Source organism: Microcaecilia unicolor, chromosome 5, assembly GCF_901765095.1.
Source record: "Microcaecilia unicolor chromosome 5, aMicUni1.1, whole genome shotgun sequence".
NCBI lineage: Eukaryota > Metazoa > Chordata > Amphibia > Gymnophiona > Siphonopidae > Microcaecilia > Microcaecilia unicolor.
In genome coordinates, this window is record NC_044035.1 from 81599880 (window position 1) to 81622090 (window position 22211).

General features: G+C 43.1%; 1 protein-coding gene across 1 annotated transcript in view; it reads right to left on the reverse strand.

Moving 5' to 3' along the window:
* TNKS2 (tankyrase 2) overlaps positions 1 to 22211 on the reverse strand; it is a 163499-nt gene that overhangs the window by 126637 nt on the left and 14651 nt on the right. The window contains exons 3-4 of the mRNA XM_030203045.1: positions 15074 to 15169; positions 10680 to 10716 (exon numbers count right to left, since the gene is read on the reverse strand). Coding sequence (XP_030058905.1) covers positions 10680 to 10716; positions 15074 to 15169 — 133 coding nt within the window. The remainder of the gene's footprint in view (positions 1 to 10679; positions 10717 to 15073; positions 15170 to 22211) is intronic.

The following is a 22211-nucleotide window of genomic DNA, read 5'->3' on the forward strand; positions in this document are numbered from 1 at the left end:
GCTCACTTGTCTTATAGCTCACCAGCAACTCTCACCAGAGAAGTGGTATGGCCCACTTAAGATTTTATATATATTCCATCAACTGAGCTTACCAGCAACTCTCACCAGAAAAGCGGTAAATCATATTTAAGGTTTTATAGATTTTCCAGCAACTGAGCTCAGCCACAACTCTCACCAGAGAAGTGGTATGGCGTATTTAAGGTTTTATAGATAGATTCCAGCAATTGAGCTCACCAGCAACCACCAGAGAAGTGGTATAGACCACGTAAAGTTCTGTATATATATATAGTATTGTTCCACGAATCGTAAAGGAATGAATACACTTCCTACTGAATACACTTCCTACTTAATAAAAGAAGCTAAAGAGTAGAGAGAACATGGGAGGGGCCTGGTCCGGTCCGGAGGGACTAAAGGAAAGCAAATTAGCAGGTAAGATCTAATTTCTCCTTCCTTAGCATCCCTCCGGACCGGACCAGGATTGGACTGATGGGAAGTACCAAAGCAGTAATCTGAAGGGAGGGACCCTATGAAAACTGCAGAGAAATGTTCATGCTGCATAGGCCACCTGGCGACAACTAACATGTAGTGTGTCCCAATGAGCAAAATAAAATGAAACTAGGACTAAGTTGCCAACTTACCAATGTGCACCGAGAGCACCAAAAATCGCCATAGTAAGAATAGAGCCCGCTTCTGAAGTTGTGGAATATGTTGTAATACGCTGTGGAACTGCCCTCTCAGCGAGAAGAGAAATAGACATTCTCATTTCCTTGATCCTTCGCGATATAGCGGGTTAGAAACAATGAAAAACTTTTACGCCTACTGGCTAGAAGGACAAAACCAATAAGAAAAAACCGATTGGGAAAGGTGAAAACTTTAAACTACAACAGACCGAAAAGAAGTTACCAACCGTAGAAGTATTCCACACATAGATCTACTTGCTGCAATGGCTACTGGGAAACACTGCTTGAAGAGGAAAACTTTATAGAAAAAGTTATGGCTACTAGAAAACAGAACTTTAAGAGTCTGTTCACCTAGTTCACCTAGCTGGTGGACGAAGCGGGAGGTACAGGTGCAGGACTCCTTTAAGAAACCGCTTTGACAGTGGATGCTGCATAAGCGTGCGGTTGTCAACAGTATCATGCATCACTGATAGAGCTGCCAAATGAACTCTAATGGATGAGTAAGACAGACAAGATTTCGCAAGATGCAGAAGATATTCCAAAACATGCAAAATGGATACTGTTTGTGGAATGAAGTGGCGAGAGGAGTACCACAGAGTGAACCGTCGCCACTTTGATTCCTAGGACTTTAATGTAGATTTCTGTCTGGAAGCAATTAAAACTTGAAGTACTTCCTGCGAAAATATCAAAGATGTTGCAGACCCAGTAACCACGCCATAAGTTTGAGTGACTGGGGGTCCGGATGTAGAAGGGTGCCTTGGTTCTGCGTAAACACCTAGTGAGATGATGGAAGAAACGCATAAAGAAGGCTGAAAAACCCCTGCTGGACGTTGGCATCTGTCCCTGTCTCCGTCAAGACTGTTGCTGAACGGAAGAAGCAAGAAATGTTCGTGAGCCTGAAGGCAAAAAGAGATAGCCCTGAAGTGTCGCAGTGAGGAAGTAAGGCTGAAAAAATGAGAGTCCATTCACCTAAATGCAGGGTGACACAACTAAGAAAAAATGAGTACAAACTCAAGAGTATACTCTTAACTCCTCCTTGGCGGATGACATAACCCATTGCCATGGCAAGGACCAACATAGCTCTCTCCGCCTTGTTTGTCAGTAGGGAAAACAAAATTCACCCGAAGGTAAAACGAATTGCTGAGGTCCCCCAGAAAAAAAATATATACAAACAAGCTTCTGCCAAAAAGTGTACTGCACGAAGCATCCCAATGACAGAACTAAGGTTCTTGAGATAACTAGATGACACTTAAATAGTGCGATTGATGACCCTGAGATTCGCAATAGGATGAAGGAAAATTCCTTCTTGGGCATTAGAAAGTAAAATTGCATTCTGCAGAATAGAGCGAGGAAATGGCCGAAGGCCCAAGGTCACCAAGAAAAATATAAACTGGGATGTTTGCAGAGGAGACAAAAGACTGTGCGCCAACCTGACTAAACAAAGAGAAAATCAGAGATATCTGATGAGAGATCAAATGAGAGATCAAATGAGAGGCCTGGCTACAATCACCACCCAACCTAGAGACTGTAAGAAATGCAACACCCGGTGCGTGACCTGAGAACTCTGCTGATAAGACTTTCTCCAATTAGGCAGTCGTCTAGGTAAGAATGAAATGACCCTAAGAGCGCAATGAACATCCTCTTAGATCTATAAAAGAACGGAAGAGAGAGTACTGCTGAAAATGACCGGTTAATGCATAAGCAAAAAACTAGCCATTCTCTGGATCCTGAGGAGAAGAGGAAGGGTGACCAAGGACACCAGTTAAATAGGGCTACAAACTCCAACCCTATCTCTATGGCGTTCCATAGTTGGGTAAGTTCTGAATATAGAAAGTTCTGAATATAGGAGTCCACCAGCTATGGTAGTACGCTCCGGACAGAAAAAAATTGTCCCAGTATGAACGTCTGATTCACCGGCCTGTAATTTCTTGGATCTCCCTAATCCACATACCACTAATCCACGTACCACGGTCATGCGTCCTCCCTCACTGAGAGGTAGATTGTAAGCTCCTTTGAGCAGGGAAAGTCCTTCTTTGTTAATTTGTACAGCACTGCGTAACCCTAGTAGCGCTCTAGAAATGTTAAGTAGTAGTAGTAGTACCAGACTCACACCCAATAGATATGAATGTTGAGCTTGTTTCAGGTTAAAACACCGAACCTAGGCCCAGGGTCCCCGGTGTTTCTAGTGGTGAACAGCCATGGCAAATATTGTATGCGTTAGTTTGCAGAATTACTGCAAAGCCTTGCTTTTGGAGCAGAGATTTCTGTTCGATACTCTCGTGAGAGGTTTTTTTTTTTTTTTCTTTAATGCTGTTCTGGCTGTAGAAAGGTGGACATTTGAGCTTCCCCAGAATGGCAAAACTTATGTACCTATGCCCATTAGATATGAATGCTGGACTTGATGGACTTTAGGCCTTACCCAGCATAACCATACTTATGTACCTATGGTATAAATACACAGGAAGTGAGTGAATCCCCTTCCAATTGAAAGAACACTCTGGAGTGAAGGCGCATAGAATGAAAATGAAAAAGGACAAACTTGGAAATTACCTGTAACGAAAAAAGTGAAGTTGTGCCACAGCCACTTGGTGAAGGCAGTGTAGACAAGACTGTATCTGAATTCAAGAAAGCTTGATATAACATCAGGTCTCTAAGGAAGAGGAAGAGATAGCAGATGGTATGTATAGGCATACTGGACCAAACCAGGATGTTTATAATCTGCCAATGCTGAACTGATAGAGTAGTGACAAACACGAGTAGATGGTTTGAGGACCGTCCACTATCTTTAAGTGAAAGGATGACTTTATTCTCTAAGTGACCATATGTCCTGTAAAAACCAGAAGAAAGCTAAAATGAAAAATGAGAGGCTTCAAGGCAGTTGGAAAAGAAGGGAAGACATGAATAAAGCATGCCTGCTAAGGCAGCTGAGTGACTGGGAGCTTGGTAGACAGGACTGTCCCTCAGAGAATATGAAAGAGCTGATATATCCCCATGGCATCTGAACAATATACTGTATGCCTCTAGAGAAGGCTTCTTAAAGTCGGAAAAAGAAAACACTGTGTAACACTACAGCCATTGAGAGTGTCTGTTAAGTTCTTAAAACACTATATAACATCATACGCATGGAGTAAAATGCTTGAAAGGAACTAAGATATTATGGTCAGAATTGCAAAGTACCAATCAATTGACTCTTAGACAATGTAGTCCTATTCACCAGGGAATGAGAAAGACAGAAATTTACTCTATGCCTATAGAGAAAGTTTCTAAAGTTCTTAAAACACTGTATAATACTACAGCTATTGAGGAAAATGCTTGAAATGAATTATGATATTATGATAAGATGCAGATTTTCCACCAGGCAATGAAAAATGACTGAGCACCAGAAAAAACTAGTGTTAACAGCCCCATGATACATAGAAATTTAAAAGAAGAAAAGCTTGTTATATATCCATATATGAAAGGAGCCCCCTTTCAACCAAATATTGCCTGCTGATGTGAAGAGCATTTTAGAATACGCCGTTCAGCACATACAAAAGTGTACACATCTTGGAGCCGAACTGCTCTATGAACTGCAGCCTTACCTTCAGCAGAGAGATCCCCGACTGATAAGATGGAGGGAGAAACAAAATGGCCGCCGTTCGCTCCACTGGCCCTGTGGCGATCGTCGACAGCGCGCCCGACACCTCCGAACAAGCGGAGCCCAGTGGAACGGCGAAGAAACAACAGCCGGCGAAAAAGGCCCCGAAAAAACTGGAGGCAGCACCGGACCCGAAGAAACCTTGAAGGGAGAGCAAAATTTACATGTTCCGGCTGCGCGAACTGCGCGACGCTGACCGACAGCAGCTGTTTGAACTTTTAAGCCATATCGGAAAAAACAGGTGGCCGCGCTTACGCGGTTCGCACCTTTCTTTTTTTTTTTTTTTTCATTTGTTTAAACTGCCGCCGCCAAAACGCAAGAAAATGGAGGAAATTAAATCTGACGAGAAAAATCGCTGTTTAAAGTCACAGATACTGAATTATTTTCTTCTGTTTGGTTTTTTTTTTTTTTTTTATAACCCCTCAATCATAATAAAACACTGGAGCTGCCTGCTCGTTAGAAGTCTGGGGAAAGAAAGGCTGCTTCTTTGAATTTCCTTTTATTTGATTTAATTCTTTTAAAGCAGCTGCCTGTTAAAAGTGGCTGCCTCTCCCAAAGACGGTACACCTTTCCAGAGAAAGGGACGGCCCTTCCCTGCTAAGCCAGGGAGATGGGGAGGAAGGGGGGTGGACTCGAGACACCCGAGTTTAACACCCCCGAGGCTGTCAAAGAAAGAAGAGAAAGGAAACCCTGTCAAGCCTCTAAATAAGATTCCAGGCACAGAAGAATTATCACAAATATCTGTAATATCTAAAGAGAAAAGGAGAGAGACTAATGGGCTCACTTCCTACCTGCTGGGAGACTGAGAAAATACTGGGGCTAAGGTCACATGGCCAGGGCTCCTATTGGCTCTCTAGAGTCAGAGTTTTTTCTCAGTCTCCACCTGCTGGTAGGCGAGCACAACCCATCAGTCCAATCCTGGTCCGGTCCAGAGGGATGCTAAGGAAGAGGCTGTTCCACAAATTCACTACCCTTTCCATGAAATTTGAGAATCTTTTTTTTCCCCACGATCTACAGAATAAATCATTTGGTACTGAGATTTCTATTGTATCATTCTCATGTTTTTCTCCTTTACAACTAAGTCCGATTTCCTTGCATCAGGGTTCTTATCAGTTGAAACAGGAATGTCCCAGATGATCATATGCCCTTCATTCTCCCCAGCTGTCTCAAGGTCACAATCCTAGTGCTCTTCCAGTACAGTAACCTTGTGACATTTACAAAGTTTCCGAGAGATGAGATATGCCATCTTATTGCGTCTTTCCGTATAGAAATTTTTCCCCATCAGAACTATGCAGCCATTTCCAGCTTTTCCTTCCACCAGTTTTTTTTTCTATGCTTGCTGTGAACACTCTCATCCATATTCCAATGTCCTGCAATTATACTTTCTCATCCTCAGAACAATTTGTAGACAAAAACTGGAATGGGGGAGAGGTGGAAGTGTGGATAAGCAGGAGAAACAGAAAAGAGGTTGGGTTAAGAAGCAAAGTGACTGTTCTCTGCTCCAAGCTCTGCTCCTTCCCTCCTCCTTTTCTGCCAGCTTCCTGGAACAGCTGGATTAGAACCACCCGCTGTTGCTCTAGAGTCAAAGAAGTGGCGGGATTGTGTTCCAATCCTTCTGTCTTTTCAAGATGTGCACCTTACCAGCCAATCATTCAAACAGAAAAACATGTGCATTCCTTGACTGTGTAGTTACAACTGCAAGTTATTTTATGAATAGCAAAGGACCTGATGCAAGGTCAAAAGGCTGTACGTGATAATCGTAGTGGTGGTGTTTCCCTATGACAAATCTAAGATACATCTCAGTCACAGGTGTAAGTGTCCTTCAAGTTCAGAAAACATAACTGCCTTACTCTAGAAGAAAGAATATATTATGGTGCCCATGGAAAGTATCCTGACCTTTTTTCTTGTTAGTATTTTGTTCAGGGCTCTTAGATTTAAAATGGGAAGGAATCCTGTCTTTTTGGTGATCAGAAACTACTTGCAGCAAAATCCATTCCCTCTTTCCCCTGGTGAACCAATTCTATTCCATTTGCATCTATGAGTAATAAGAAGAGCTTCATGGTAAGTATAACCTGCTGTTGAGATTTTTGACAAAGATGCTTCTGGTGAGCAATAAATGGGAGTTGCTCAACCTTCTCCTAATGAAGTGTCTGCAAACTCTCAACGTAGCACACGTTTTGAAAATATATGTATATGAAGAGCTAAGAAGAAGTTATGTTGGAAGTGAGCACAGCATTCTAAAAAAACAGTTTCTCCTAAAAGACAGTCTTGGAACTTTTGGCAGCAGATTCAACCACCATGGAACGATGAGGAAGGTGCTGCGCCTCAAAATCAGAAGCCTTCTGGACTCTACATAGCAAATTTTAAAAATCTGATGTTAATTCAGAGCATTTCATACAGGTATTCTGGTCTATCTACATGCCTTCTTCTCCTTTACCAACCTCCTAGAGCTTAACGATCATCCCACCAGAACCTAATGCTGGTTCCCCACCACAGTAAGCTCTGGCTAGATTCCTCATGCCAAATAGCATTCAGTTGCATAGCCCCATCATTATGAAATTCCCTTCCAGTAGAATTTCTATCAGAACCCTCCTATAAAGATTTTAAGACAGGACTTAAAATATGGCTTTTTAGACAAGCCTTTAGTTGAACTGTATGCCATTAGGATTTTTTTTTTTTAATTTTTAAGATTATTTTCTCTCTTTTCCCTCATGTGTACTGCCAATTCATTGTCTACCGGTTAATGATCGTTGTGCAATTACTTTCCCCTTCCCTCTTTTTTCATGTTTTCTACTAAAATTGTTTGTTGTTCCTAGTGCAATGTCTTATGTTCAATCATAATCAAGTACTATAAGATGCTTTGATATGGCCTTGAGAGGCAGTATATCAAATTTAAATAAAGTTGTCCATCATACATAGGCAATACAGAGATGGGAGTTTCCCACCTTCTCATCTGTACTGTCACAGCCTCCTTTGAGACGGGGGGGGGGGGGGGGGGGGGGGGGGGGAGGGGAGGAGGAGGAATTGGGGTTTGTCCAATGTTTCTGCCCAAGCTCCTCCTCTGTATGTAACTTATATGGAAAGGCTTCAGCCATTTCCCACACAAACTTGAATTCAGATGTGAATTTTCTTCTCTCATGAGGGGGTAACAGGTCTGATGGTAAGACAGCTGACCCCTCTTCACAGAAAACATTTGACTTACAGTCAGAGTCCCAAGACTACTCAGAGTCAGTCCCTGAAAATACTTCAAAAAGCAGGTCTAGGTCTCTGCTGCCTCCATCTACTGGCATTGCAGTCAGGCCTTGAGCATGGTCACTGAGATACCGAGGATCGTCAATGGCTCAGTAAAGCTTCCTCCCCCAACCCACTGGACAAGAGGTGCAGCACACATGAAACTTCAGGGCTCAATGGCTTTTTTTCCCCTGCTGGCAATGTGTGAATCTCCAGAACAGGTTGGATGTCACTCTGCATGACAGTGGTGTCAAAGCTGCAGCATCATGCCAAGCTAAGACACTCCATCTGCTCATTGCACCTCCTAATGAACTAGTCCTCGAAAGCTGCCACTGACAAAGGCATAGGGAAAACAGTATGACTGGCCATGTCCTCCTGAGTCACCTGGGGTGTATCAGAAGCCAGGACTTAGGCCCTTGGAGGCTGTTGCACCCTTCCAATATCAAGGAGCATGAGTCTCACGAGGACCCTTGGAGGACAGCGACTTGCTGTCCTCGATGCCACACACTGATGAGGTGTGATGTCTCCACCTGACACTTGGAATTATGGGCCCTCAGCATCATAAGATGGCTTCTTCAACATGGGGTGTAAAATCTTCTACTTTATAAAGGTCTGAAGTGTCCCACTTTTCAAAACATGCATTAATGATCTTTCCCGAATGAGGGGCTGTGCTGGACTTCAAAGTTCCAATTAATCCAAAAGGAAAAAAAGATCAAGAGAATACTTTGTGATACGCAGAAAAAAACAAGTCAAGTTTTCTTGAAAACAGAGAACATTTTCCATTTGAGTTTGTATTTTCTTAGTGCATGACTTCTACCTCTTGAGAAAACTGAAGAAATCCTAAGCAACATAAAGTATGCAGGCTACTAAAATGGTGCATGATTTTTGTCAAAATGTATATGGAGACAAAGATTTAAACAAATATATTCTGTAAGAAAGATGGGAAAGGGAAAGTATGATAGAGACATGTAAATATCTGTGACATCATATACACGCACAGGAGATGTGCTTTTTCAACTGAAAGGAAGATCTAGAATGAGGGGTCACAAGATTAAAGAGAAAGGGGACTAATTTAAAATATTAAACTGTTGATTTAGACAGTATACATGAGGAAACCTATTTAATGGACGTGATATAAGTTCCAGGTAGAAAGTTGAGATCACTGCATACTTTCATGGTAGACATGTCCAATACAGTAAATTTTTTTTTTTTTTAGGAAAGAGCAGCGGAGAAAGAGCTTGCAGGGTCATTGGCCCTGAAACGTGGAATAAACTTACTACAGTACTTAGAATACCTCTGACTTTGTTATTCTTTAGGAAAGGTCTAAAACATTTTGTTCTCAGGTATAAATTCTGGTAGTATTTAGGTCACTAGTTCCCAAACCTGTCCTGAGCCAGTCAGGTTTTCAGGATATCCACAATGAATATTCATGAAGAAATTTGCATCCAATGGCCTAGAATATTAAGTTTTATTATTTTTATGAAGCTGTTAATGTTTTTTTGTTTTGGATAATTTTCTTCTATTGTTCTTTAATATATCCTACTGATTTGATTTTTATTTGAGGTGTACCATTTTGAATGGAATTGCTCCACAAAGATAGTATAAACTGCATAAATAAAATACAGATTCATTGTGTAGAATAACCTCCCAGTAGAAATGGTAGAGACAAAGACTATATTGAATTAAAAAAAGTAAGGGATAAGCACAGATCTCTGAGGAAAAGGAGGGGATTATAAAGCTTAGTAGTTGGTATGGACTAGCATATGGTCTTTATCTGATGTCATTGTCTGTATTATATATGACAGCATCTCTTTAACCTCTTCAAACCCAAGGTACATATCCATTTTCAAAAATGCCATGACAATATGGACATAGGAGAGCACTCATGTGAACAAAAAACAAAGGCTACGCAAGCAGAAAAGGCGACAGCTCAGGGCAGGGAAGAAGAGGTTTCTGTGCGAATATGTTGTCTTGTGTACTGCACAAAATAGAACCCAACTATCCATATGTCCTACAAATTGAACGTTTAACTTTCACACTAAAGAATCATGTGTGATCATCTGCTCCAAAAGGAGCTCTTGTACATTTAACAGCCATCACTGATGTCAACAAACAATGTGCTGATCTGAGCCTGAGTATTAAACAGTGGTGACTTATGGAATACATGATTAGATTTGAAGACACAGCAATGTTCATTGGCATACTGGCTAGGAAACACTGATCTATCTGTACATATATAAATACCTCATAGTAGGCTTGCAATTAAGGTCCTATTTAAAATTTTAAAGCATTCTTATCAAAGCCTGCTCAGAGTTGTGACACCTTGGGACACTTTTATGCCTAACGAGGAATATATGGATAGTGAAATTTAGTTATTTGGATTTGGCTCATGTCTTTCCATAACTGCAATCGTAACACAATGGGTGAACATCATTGCAATTTGGATACATTTCTAGCCTGTCCATGCTCCTCCCTTAACATAGCCCACAAATATATGAATATCATCTGCTGCTTTCTCTCTGTCCCCCAGCATTTGCCGGACTACTTCCTTCTCTAGTATTCATCTTGCCTTTCTTCCTCCTTATCCCAGCATCCATCCCCCAGTCATCTCCCTCTTCACTTTCCCTCGCATATGCCCTTGTTTATCCCTCCACCCCATGTCACTCCCCAGCATCTACTCTTTTCTCCCAGCCAGCCAGTTCCTCCTCCAGCCCCAGCACCACCCCCCCCAGGCAATAAATATGTATTTATTTTTTAACAGAGCAATGAGAGCTCCTCCCTTTGCTCCTGTAGCTGTGTTATTTATTGACCCATCTTGCATTTGTGCTGCCAGCAGCATACAGGTTGTTAAAAGTGAAAAATAGGTACTTTGTTTCTCATGAAGATAGGGAAAGTGCCCGTTTCTCTGATTTAAAATCTGTACCGTTCCAACGTTAAGACACAAGACTGGAAGAAGAAGAGCACAGATACAGGACTGAAGGCAGCAATTCCCAGCACTATGAAGAATGGAGCCACTGAAAGCGACTTTTGGCATCCTTAAGTCTGGGTGCCCTGATCTAGTGTCACACTGGCTTGACCTTTAAGCTGGTTCCAATTCGAATATTATTAAGGTTAGTAATTACATACAGTACCTTGCACTTTCCAAAAGCTCATCTTTTTTGTATTCACCTGCAAATAAAAAATAGCATCAATAAAAAATTCAACATTCTAATTTAAGAAGAAATTATGCCTTACCTGATAATTTTCTTTTCTTTAGTCAATGAAACCATTCTGCACAAATGAGTTGTTATCCCCTCGTACCACAAGATGGAGGTAGAGAAAACTGAGTTTTACCAGTGACCTCGCCAGTATAAGACTGGTGGTTGATCTCTGGAAAGATCCAGTATGCATCTACCCTAGCAGGAGGTTGCTTTTTCAATGCACCCAGCCCCATCAACCACTGCAGCTGCAATGATAAGCAAAAGGAGCAAAAAAACACCATAGAGTGGCACTCACTACCCTGCATATACCAGGGAATAGTCACATCACGGAAATCTAGTATGACTGTCATTCACAATCTGAATATTTTTTGAGAGACAGTTTAAATGAACAGGAAGGAAACAAAGAAAAATACAGAACCCCAGGTCAAGGTCTTCCGAGGGAAGGATTGCAAAACAGTTTTGCTGACTAAAGAAAAGAAAATTATCAGGTAAAGCATAATTTCTCCTTTCTTAGTGTCAGTTCACCGTTCTGCACAAATGAGATGTACGGAAGCAGATCTATTAGGCAGGGGAAAGACCAGGCTCCCCAAATGCCAGCTCTGACAAAAGTCTGAACGGGCTCTGGCCAAGACATCCAACCTGTAGTGTTAGCAAAGGAATTGAGCAATGACCAAGTCGCCACCCTGCAAAGTTCCTCAGGGGAAACCGCCTCGCCCAGGAAGAAGCCCATGCCCCGAGTGGGCCTTCAGCCCCTGAGGCACCAGATGATTCCTGGAAATGTAAACAAACTCAACAGCTGCCTTGATCCACCTTGCAACAGAGGCCACTTGGCCCCTCTGAGGTACATGAAAAAGCACAAAGAGATGGTTGAGACACAAAACTAATTTGTTTCCTGATGATATCAAAACAACCACCTCCGGATATCTAGCTTGTGAAGCCCCGGTACACTGGAGTCGAACCCCTTGCCACAAAGGAGGGCAGACTTTCTGATTCAAATGGAATGGTCACACCATCTTTGGCAGAAAGGATGGGACTGGATGCAGACACACTGAAACCTCCAAGAGAGAGCGATATGGGTCCCAACACAACAGGGACTGAAGCTCAGAGACCCAATGTGCAGAGGTGATGACCACTAGAAACATCTCCTTGAACGTTAGATCCTTAATAGAAGCCGAGCAAAATGGAGCCTCGGACAATGCCCAGAGGACCACATTAAGGTCCCACAATGGGAAGGAAGAACGAAGCAGGGGGACACAAATGTGCCATCCCCTTTAGAAACTGAGCCACCTCCCTATGCAAAGCCAGAGAGATGTCCTTCACTTTCCCACACAGCCACCTGAACCCTCAGAGAGCTCAACGCTAGCATCTGCTCCAGGCTGTGCTGCAGGAAACCCAAAACAACGGGAATCTGGGCCATCTAGGGAGGTAAGAACCGTTCCTCACACCACGCCTCAAAAACATGCCAGACCCCAACTTAAGCCATGGAAGTAGAGGATTTAATGGAGCAGAGCAGCGCAGAAATCACGGGGGAAACCCCCCACTTCTCTAAATGCCACCTCTCAATGGCCATGCCATAAGCCAAAAGGGATCTAGATGTTCTATTTCTAATGGTCCCTGCCCGAGAAGACCCTGACCCTGGGTAAAGGATGAGGGTCCTTCACTAGCAGGTGCCTAAGATCTGCAGACCAAGTCTGCAAGGCCAATCGAGTGTCACCAGAAAGACCACATGAGGATTATGCGCAATCCTGTGCAACAAGGGGCTTACCAGAGGCCATGGAGGAAAGAGAGGCTCCACTACCGGCCAAGGATGCACAAGGGCATCTCCCCTGAAAGGCTGCCCTGAAAGGCCGGGTCCCTCAGTCAACTGAAAAAGTGCTCCACTTTCACACTGACCCTGGACACCATCAAGTAGAACTGACGGGGCCTCCAGCAGCCCAAAATGAACTGAAAGGCCTGATGGCCCAGCTCCCACTCTACCTTCACATTGTCTTTGCCCGCAATATGGACCACCGAGGTGGGCAGAGATGCTTCTGCAGGCTATCAACAAAGGCATGCCACCTCTACAGCCACTGCCTGAGTCCCGTCCTGCTTGATGTTGGACAATGCCACGGCTGTGGCTTACATCACTCTGACTGCCTTCCCTTCCAGGAATGGCAGAAACTCCCACAGGGAAAGACGGACAAGCCAGGTCTTGAGACGACCAATAGACCAGGTCGCTTCCTGGCCCGACCAGGGTGCCCTGAGCTACATGGCCCAGGCAATGAGCCCCCCGACCAAGGAGACCCGCATCCATGGTAACAAGCACTCACTGAGGGGAGATCCAGAGGACCCCTCCTCCCCACCACAACAGGTGAGGTAAACTGTTCCACCAGACCTGAGTGAGTTCCACCATGGGCAGGAGCAGCAAAGGACAATGCAAGTCCTGAGAAACCAGAGCCCACCATGACAATAATATGAACATTCGTCAAAGGCACAAACTCCAAAGTCACCACCATGGAGCCCAGAAGCTAAAAACAGTCCCAAACTGTGGGCATCGGAAGCTTGCAACAAATGATGCACCTGCATCATCCCTGCTCGCTCCTCCAGAAGGAACACCATCCCCTGAGCTGTATCAAAGCAGAATCCAAGACACTCCAAAAGTTAACACGGAATAAATGACTGTTGGACAGGTTCACCAACCAGCCCAGAGATTCCCGAAGGGAAATAACTCAAGAGGTGACCAAAGTGGCATCCGAGTCAGCCAGTCATCCAGGTACGAATGAACACGATCCCTCTGGCACTGCAGATGTACTGCCACCACCACTACCACCACATTGGACAACGTGTATAGCACCATAGACAGGCCAAAATGCTGCTAAATCTAATGCTTTGTTTTTACTGAATTATGCATTTGATGCTGGAATCCACTTAGTGGTAAGCAGGGTACAAGTTTTTAAAATAAAGGCCTGAAACTGAAAGTGCTGCTTCAGCACACAAAAGTGCAGATATAGTGCCTGTGTTGACTCACAATGGGGATGTGGAGGTAATCCTCCATAACATCCAAGGAGGACAAGAACTCCCTCGGCCATATGGAAACAATGACTGAGTGCAAAGTCTCCATCTGAAAGTGCTGGACACTTAGGCAAGCGTGGACTCCTTTGAGAGAAGCCTCCCTTCTTTGGGGCTAAGAAATAGATGATGTACTGTCCCACCTGCTGATTTCCCCAACTAGGTGTCAGGCAGGAACGAACTTAACATGGCCCAGGGATTCGGCTCAAGCTCGCAGGGTGTGCTGAAGCAGAGAAATCCCTTAACCACGATCAAAAAAAAAAAAAAATCTTTATTCCCTAAAACAGGGAATTAAGCTGCCCAGGGCAATTTGGGGGGGGGGGGGGGATTTTAGCACCTGGAAGCTGCAGAGGGAGCCCATGAGGGACATAACCAAACAGGGTGAACAGGCAAGAGGGGTGGAGGGACCAAGGACTGGCACCCCCTCAAGACCAAGCCAAAGCTTCACCCAGAAGAACAAAGAAGAGCAACTGGGTGCTGCGGAGAGCAGCTCTGTGCTCCACCAGGTAGTGTGTGATTGTGAACCAGGGAGCAACAGTTAGGCTTCACCACGCTGTGTGGCTGACGCCAGCAGAGAATGAGCTAGGCCAGGGATAAAGCACCAAAAGCATGATCTACCACCTGCTGGAAGGTAGAGAAAAATATTGGATCTTTCCAAGGAGCTCCACCAGAATTATACTGGTGAGGTCACTGGTAAAACACAGTTTTCTCTACCTCCATCTGCTGGTAGGAGGGGATAACCATCTATTTGTGCAGAATGGTGAGACAATGCTAAGAAAAATGATTTATATATACTTAACTGATGTGGTTGAATATGTTTTTGGTATGGGTTAATTGCAATACTTATTTTTTTTTTCTACTTGGACTAAGATATAATAGAGCCAGCTCTTTGTGGCTGGAGAATGCTGCTACTATAATACCATTTCTATATATTAATAGATCAATTTTGCAAATACTAGAAGTTTTTCAAAATATTTTTTAAAATCACACACTTCTACAAATCATTTGAAATGATAGTAAGCTACAAATAATGGATTCCAAAATATTGAGACTTAGAAAAGAACCAATAGGTTTTAATTTACCAATATACTCCACCGTGCAAGTGTTTGTGTCCTGCTGAGAAGCAGTCAGCGATAAATTTCAAGCTATAACCATCTATAAAATATAATTTTCAGTCACAAAACTCATTTCAATTTGATACAGACCGTTCCTACTTAACTATAAAATTTAGTCTAACTACTTAGTAACAAACAAGAAAAAAAATTTTAAAAGCTTACCAGTCAGCACTGCTTTTGCTGATGGGTCTGCTAAATCTAATGCTGTCCGACCATCTGTGTTACGGATAGTTGAATCAGCCCCATGTTGTAGCAGCACTACAAAAATAACAAATGCAGGTAATGATCCACTTAAGTTACAACTATACCAGTAGTTCATAGAAGATCATAAAAAAAAAATAAAAAAGATATTTACCCAGGTAAAATGGCTTAAAATACAGATAGAAGTAAATGCTTCCATAGAGACCATATTTTCAACCATATTAAAAAGAGGCATTCCTGTCAGCATACATAGGTTAGGAAAGAAAACATCAACTGTACCTTTGACTATCAATTGTACATTTTGTATCCTCCCTTTCTACCAACTGCACAAACAGCAGATGCACAGAATCTGACTGCTTTGATCATGAATGCAGCATTGTGTTCAGCCAGTGCAGAGGCCTTGAGCAACACTAATATAACCCCTTGGTTTATATTTGAGTTCCGAGTCATTCCCCCCCCCCCCCCAAACTTATCTTGGTTTATACTTGGATAGGTTTATACTGAACTACTACTGAAAAGATGCAAGCTAAATTCAACAAAATAAATTTAATGCCTTTACAAAAAGAAAACTACAGCTTTCTGACACTGCCTCCACCCATTACTCCTGGGGGAATTCTGCGCTACTGTACAATACAGAATTTGTGCAGAATTCCCCACCTCCATAAGCTGGGCAGAACAAAAAATTATGTCTTGCCTGATAATATTCTTTCCTGTAGTTGCAGCAGATAAATCCAGAGACCTGTGGGTTCTGTCAGTCTACCAGCAGTTGAAGACAGAGCACTGATCTGCACTGTGCCTATGGGCCATGATGCTGCCTGGCCATTCAGTATATCTCATAACAAAGCAAAGGACAGAATCCTACATGCTCTTTCCTCACAGACGTGCGTCTCACATCAGCTTTGAATAGAACATCTAAAACAAAAGAAGAAATATACAAAAGCCCCCCCTCCCCCAATGCAGCAAAATTCTGAGCAGGACAGAAAACTTCTACCAAAATAAAGCACAATCAAATAGAACAGGGTGGGACTCTGGATTCATATGCAGACTAGAGCAGCGACCTGAACCCTCAACGAGCTGACAGCCAAACCCTTCTGCAGACCAGACAGCAGAAAGGCTAAGAGAAGCCTGAAAAGGGAAACGGCCCGCTCGGAGCACTAGGCTTCAAAACCAGGCCAGACCCATGAGCAAGCCACCAAGGTGGACAGTTTCTTGGCTTGAAGGCTATTGATAACCATGTCAGGATAACCTTCCTTCCTCAACTTCAGTGAAAGCTCCCATTCACCTTGATCCAGAATGGTACGACTGAGAAAGTCAGCCTGTATGTTGTCCATTCCAGCGATATGCATCGCGGACAGGTGCTTTAGGTGGGCCTCTGCTTATCTGAGAACCAAATCCTCCTCCGCCACCTTCGTCAACAGAGGGCGACGAGTGCCTCCCTGTCGGCTGATATAAGCAACCGCCATCATGTTGTCCGAAAGGACTCGTACCAGTTTCCCCCATAAGCGCCTTTGAGCGGGGACTGTCCGCTGTGTTAAATTGTACAGCGCTGCGTAACCCTGGTAGCGCTTTAGAAATGTTAATTAGTAGTAGGTCATAAAAGGATAGAAGAGCCTTGCGAATCGCTCGAAGCTCCAATCGATTGATGGACCATAGCGCCTCCCTCGGGATCCAAAGACCCTGTCTGTAATGAGACAGACAATGTGCTCCCCATCCCGAGTGGCTGGCATCAGTAATCAGCACCGTCCAGTCGGAAACCAACAAAAGAAACACCTCATGCCAAATAACTTGTTTTCCTCAACTTCGCCCCGCTCAACAGCCACGTCGCAAGACCAAAGGGGGAGGGATTCTTCATGTGGTCCGGACCCTGCCGCAGAAGATTGGGCATTGGGAAGTTGGAATTGCTTGTCCACCAACAGACCTATCAGATCTGCAAACCATGGACGTCTCAGCCAAATCAGGACACACTAGGACCACTGAGCTCTGATGAGCCTGAACCTGACGGAAGACCCTGCTGATCAACAGCCAAGGGGGAAAGATGTAAAGAACATCTTCTGGCCACAGCTGAAGAACAGCATGCAGTCCTTCCATGCTACGTTTCCGTCTTCTGCTGAAGAATCAAGGAGCCTTGGCATTAGTGCTCGTCACCATCAAATCCAAGATGGGGATCCCCCAACATTGAACAATCAACTGAAAAGCCATCGGTGAAAACTCCCATTCACCTGGATCCAGAATGGTACGGCTGAGAAAGTCAGCCTGTACACTATCAATTCTGGCAATGTGTGTCGCAGACAGGTGCTGTAGGTGGGCCTCTGCCTATCTGAGAAGCAAATCCTCCTCCGCCACCTCAGTCAACAGAGGGCTGCGAATACCTCCCTGTCGGCTGACATAGGCAACCGCCATCATGTTGTCCGAGAGGACCCGTACTGGTTTTCCCCGAAGGAAGTCATGAAAGGATAGAAGTGTCTTGTGAATTGCTGGAAACTCCAATCGATTGATGGACCATAGCGTCCGTTGGGATACAAAGACCCTGTCTGTAATGAGATAGACAGTGAGGCATATTTTCAAAGCACTTTGGGAGGCTAAGTTCCATAGGTTTCTATGGAACTTTGGGAGGCTAAGTGCTTTGAAAATGAGCCTCAATGTGCTCCCCATCCCGAGTGGCTGGTATCAGTGATCAGCACCGTCCAGTTGGGAACCAACAGAGGAACGCCTCGTGCCAAATTGCAGCCACCACTGCAGGCTGCGACGAGCCAATGGTTGCCAAGTCAGCGGCCTCTCGTAGTCCTCTGACACTGGAGACCGACTCAACAAGGACTGTTTAGGGGTTGCATGTGTGCCCAAGCCCACAAGCCCACCGCCAGCATCACTATTATTTAGTATCTTTTGTTACAACAATTTTTTCTAAAAAAAAATGTTATTATAATTTTTTCTATTATTAGCTTTTTTCACTATTTGCTTTGCAATTATTTCTTCAACTAAATTAATACTTAATTATCACACCCCAAAAACAGATGTTTTAGAATAATTTAATATATTTTCACTCCACAAAAAGTTATTTTGGATATTCAATATAATTTTTCAAAAAGTTAGTTTTTTCAATGAGGCTTCTCTATTGATGTCACTGTTTGGCGTTGAGAATTATTTAATATAGTCTCTTAAGTGCTTATATTATTATTTTTTACAGCAATTCATATTCCAATCATAGATGTCCTAGTAAGTTACTTTGGGTATTCTATATATCCTCCTTAAAAAAAGCGATTTGTCTAATAGCGGTCTTTAAGTGCGTTAATTATTTCTGTCCAATCACAGTTCGCCCAGTTTTCTCCTTTTTATGAGATAACATTATTACATCTGTTGTTTTCTCCATTTTTTGTTATTTTTCGTTAATTTTATCTCTTTCCTGAACAGTGCCCAATGTGTTCTATGTCTATTGTCTGGTTATGATATGTGTGACGTCACATAATTTGTTCATTTGAGCGAATTTCATTAAATTGATATATATTTTTTTATTAGTATTTTTTATCAGTATAGTAATTAAAATATGCCCGCAAGTTGAGATTTGGCCTCTTTACAATTTTTTATAAATTGATGCATTTTTAGATTGATGCATTTCTGCGCGGATTTATCTTTGGCGTTTCTGACCTTTAACCTCATTAGTTTTGCTTTTTGCTATATGGCTGTTCTATTAAAATTGTGGAGGATTATTGTTATCTCCGTCCCTTTGGCCTTTTTATTCATACTGTGGAGGGTATTTGCTCGTTCTTTCTTTTTTATTGGAATTGCTCGACTTCTATCGTATATTATATATCGTGACGTCATTTAATTATGCACGAATTTAACCCGTAATTAGTATATATTTTTTTAAATGTACTATTCACTTTTTTGCTACACGATTGAATATTTAAGTTTTCGGTTTTTCTGTTTTTTTGATGCATGAGCCGTTATGAACGATGCACTTCGATCTTTGACCTCTAGTTTCACTATTTAGCTTCCGCCTTTCGTCATTACTTTTTTTCAGCGCGATCAGAGATACGTGACTGTTGGATTGACTTGGAGTAAGTATCTGTTATATAACGCTTGATTTAGCACTACAAGCAAACAGTTACTGTTTTTTTAGTTTTTAAGTCCTTAAGGCATCTGTTTTAGGACTAGTAGACTGTGGCTTCAACACAGCCAGTATATAAAGATGCCACTAGTCATCGCAATATATCATGCTGTATTTTCCACATACACACGCATTCTTTATATATTTTTATGAGCAGGGCTTGCAATCTTTGATTTGCATATACTACTTAAACAAAGATTTTAACCCTTGTTTTATTAGGTCAGCATTCTGGTTTTCGGCATCCCTGATCCAGCTGTTTTTTTCCAAATCAAAGTGAACTTCTCTATATGTGAGTCGTCTATAGATGTATCACATTTGTGTCACTTACACTGTTGATACATTTTTGCTCTTACATATGCTATTTATTTTTAACCTATTTTTGTTCCTTTATTTGTTTAGTTAACACCAGCACATTCAACATATATTCATCACACTTCACAGCAAAAGTGTGTTGTGTAGGTGGGTGTCTTTTGCCTACTTGGGCTATGTCTATGGAAGTTTTAATACAATTTATTTGTTATGGTTTTAATATTATTTTAACATCACTTTACACATTATATTATGTTAATAATATTCTTCACAATATTCTATACATTGTGCATGGTTTTTATGGTTTTAGTTTAAGACAAAAATTATACACCACTAATTATATATGTTTGTCTAGTTATGTCACGTTAAGTATAATTTATGCTGGGATATTGGTGTTATATAATCACATATATATTTTATACAGATATTTGTGTATGATGTGTTTACATACCTATTTATATATGTTTTAATACCATTTGAAATCAGCTGTATATATGTAGTACCAACAATATATATGTTATTTTTTAATTCATTATATTATCATTGTTTTATAGCCCCTGAAGCAGCCTTGTTGGGCGAAACACAGCCTGTGTCGGGCTGTTTGTGTGTATACATATTGTGCAATTTGTTTTCCATTAATAAATCATTTTTTGCCTGTTAATCAATCCCGTTTCCAAATCAGGAAATTCCGAAGATGGCTGAGTCCCTGAGTCCAAGAAAGCGTCAGTCACCAGTTGCACCCATGAAAGGGAAGTGCGAGCAGCATAGGAGCCACAGATCGCCATCTGTAAAGACAAAGCAGACAACTCAAAGGACATCTTCAGAGTGGATTCCAGTTTACGGTCCTGGACGTCCTAGAGGGTAATGCCACCTTCAACTGGCTAAGCAGTCTTAGTTACAGCTGCCACCAAGGCATCCACCCTAGGAAAGTGCAGACAGTCCAACAACTCCTCTTGAGAAAATCATATAAAGACGAGCCATTGCTTTTCCAACCCACAGGTTTGCATTAGGCATGGACCACTGTGCAGAAATAATTTCATGAATGGCTTCATGGACTGGAAACGCCTTAGGGGGCTTTTTATTGCTAGCCATTTTAGGGTTTGAACTAGCCACCGATTGAGCATCAGGAACATAGATACTCAATGCCTACAAGCCTTTAGAAATAAAGGAGGGCAACACCTCCTCATGAAAATCCCGCACAGCCTTGGGGTCATTTGCCTCTAACACCTGAAGGTCTGAATCCTCCAAGCCTTCTAGGTTGGCAGCTGCAAGAGATGTCAAAACCCTTCCCCTATCAGAAGAAGGAAGGAGAATCAGGGGCATCCAAATCCCCTTCAGACTCAGATCTCCAACGCCCCTGCTTCAATGCAGGGGGCCACTAAATCCGTAGAGACGGGATTAACATGACCAACAGGGTCCATGAGTGGTGCCCGGCTGTCAGTCAAAGGAGTGGTCTGCTTTAATAAGAAAGCACAGTGCATAAGTAAAACAAACTCTGGGGAGAAAGAAAGGTACATTCCTCCCACAGAGGAGCTAAACAGAGCCCCCCCCCCCCCCCCCCCGTCACTGCAGCAACCCACAGAAGCGAGAATAGTGACACAAACCATGGGTCCACGGTAATCATGGTAGCTGCACCCAGCACAAACAAAATGGCCGCCTGTCTTCAAAGCAAGGGGAAGAGCAGGAAGCCCCAGCCTCAACTTTGCTGCTGGAGCCATCCAAGGTCTTGGAGCCCGAACACCCAGCAAAGCACAGATCTGACGCTGTTCGCTACTTTCCACAGTGGGAGCAGCACTTGACTAATTCTGCAGCCATAATAAGACAGCTAAAAATGCCGGACTCGCTTCATTTCCCTGTGTTTTTTTTTTTTTAACAGAGGAAGACAAAGTAAGAGCAACTCACCCCAACAGCAGAAAGGTAGAAGGGATCTCTCACCAAGACAGGAACAAGGCTGCAGCAAGCTCACTCTCCCCAAACAGCCACAGCACTAAACAAAGTGCAAGCTCACCCATTTTTGTTTTTTAAAGTAGAGGCCGAGGTGTGAGAAAGGGCTGGAAGAAAAGAATTCAGGAGAGGAGTATTGGGTGGGGGAGGGACTTTGGGTGACCAGGTGTACCCCCCACTGAAGCTGGCGCCGTTCAGCCAGAACACCCCCAGCTCTACTGAACTAGCCAAGCCAGAAAAGGAGCCACCACAGAAGAAACCACACGCCTGTGAATTTCGTCTGTCCGCCTGCTGGCGATAACTGACTGGCCAGGCAGCATCACATCCTATATGCACAGTGCAAATCATTGCTCTCTATCTTCACCTGCTGGTAAACAGACACAACCCACAGGTCTCTGGAATCATCTGCTGCTGATGCTCAGGAATTCTGCCTTTTCCAAGTGGAATTCTGTGCAGTCTGTTTTTGAAGCACAGATATTCACTTTCCAGCTGCCTCCCTTCCTCTCAACACACTGCTCCATCTCAGCAAGAGGACCTGCAAAGCTGCAGGTAGGGCTGCATCCTCCTTTCACCTTGGTCCCCAGCGGTTCCTATGTCACACAGCAGTTCTGAGGCCCACATGACTCAAAGGAACAGTGGGGCCTGGGGCAGCAGAGAAACAGACCGATGAGCAGCTTATCGCAACTTTAAATGCCTTGCTGTGCGGCATACACAGAGATGCTGTGAAAATTCTGTCATCAG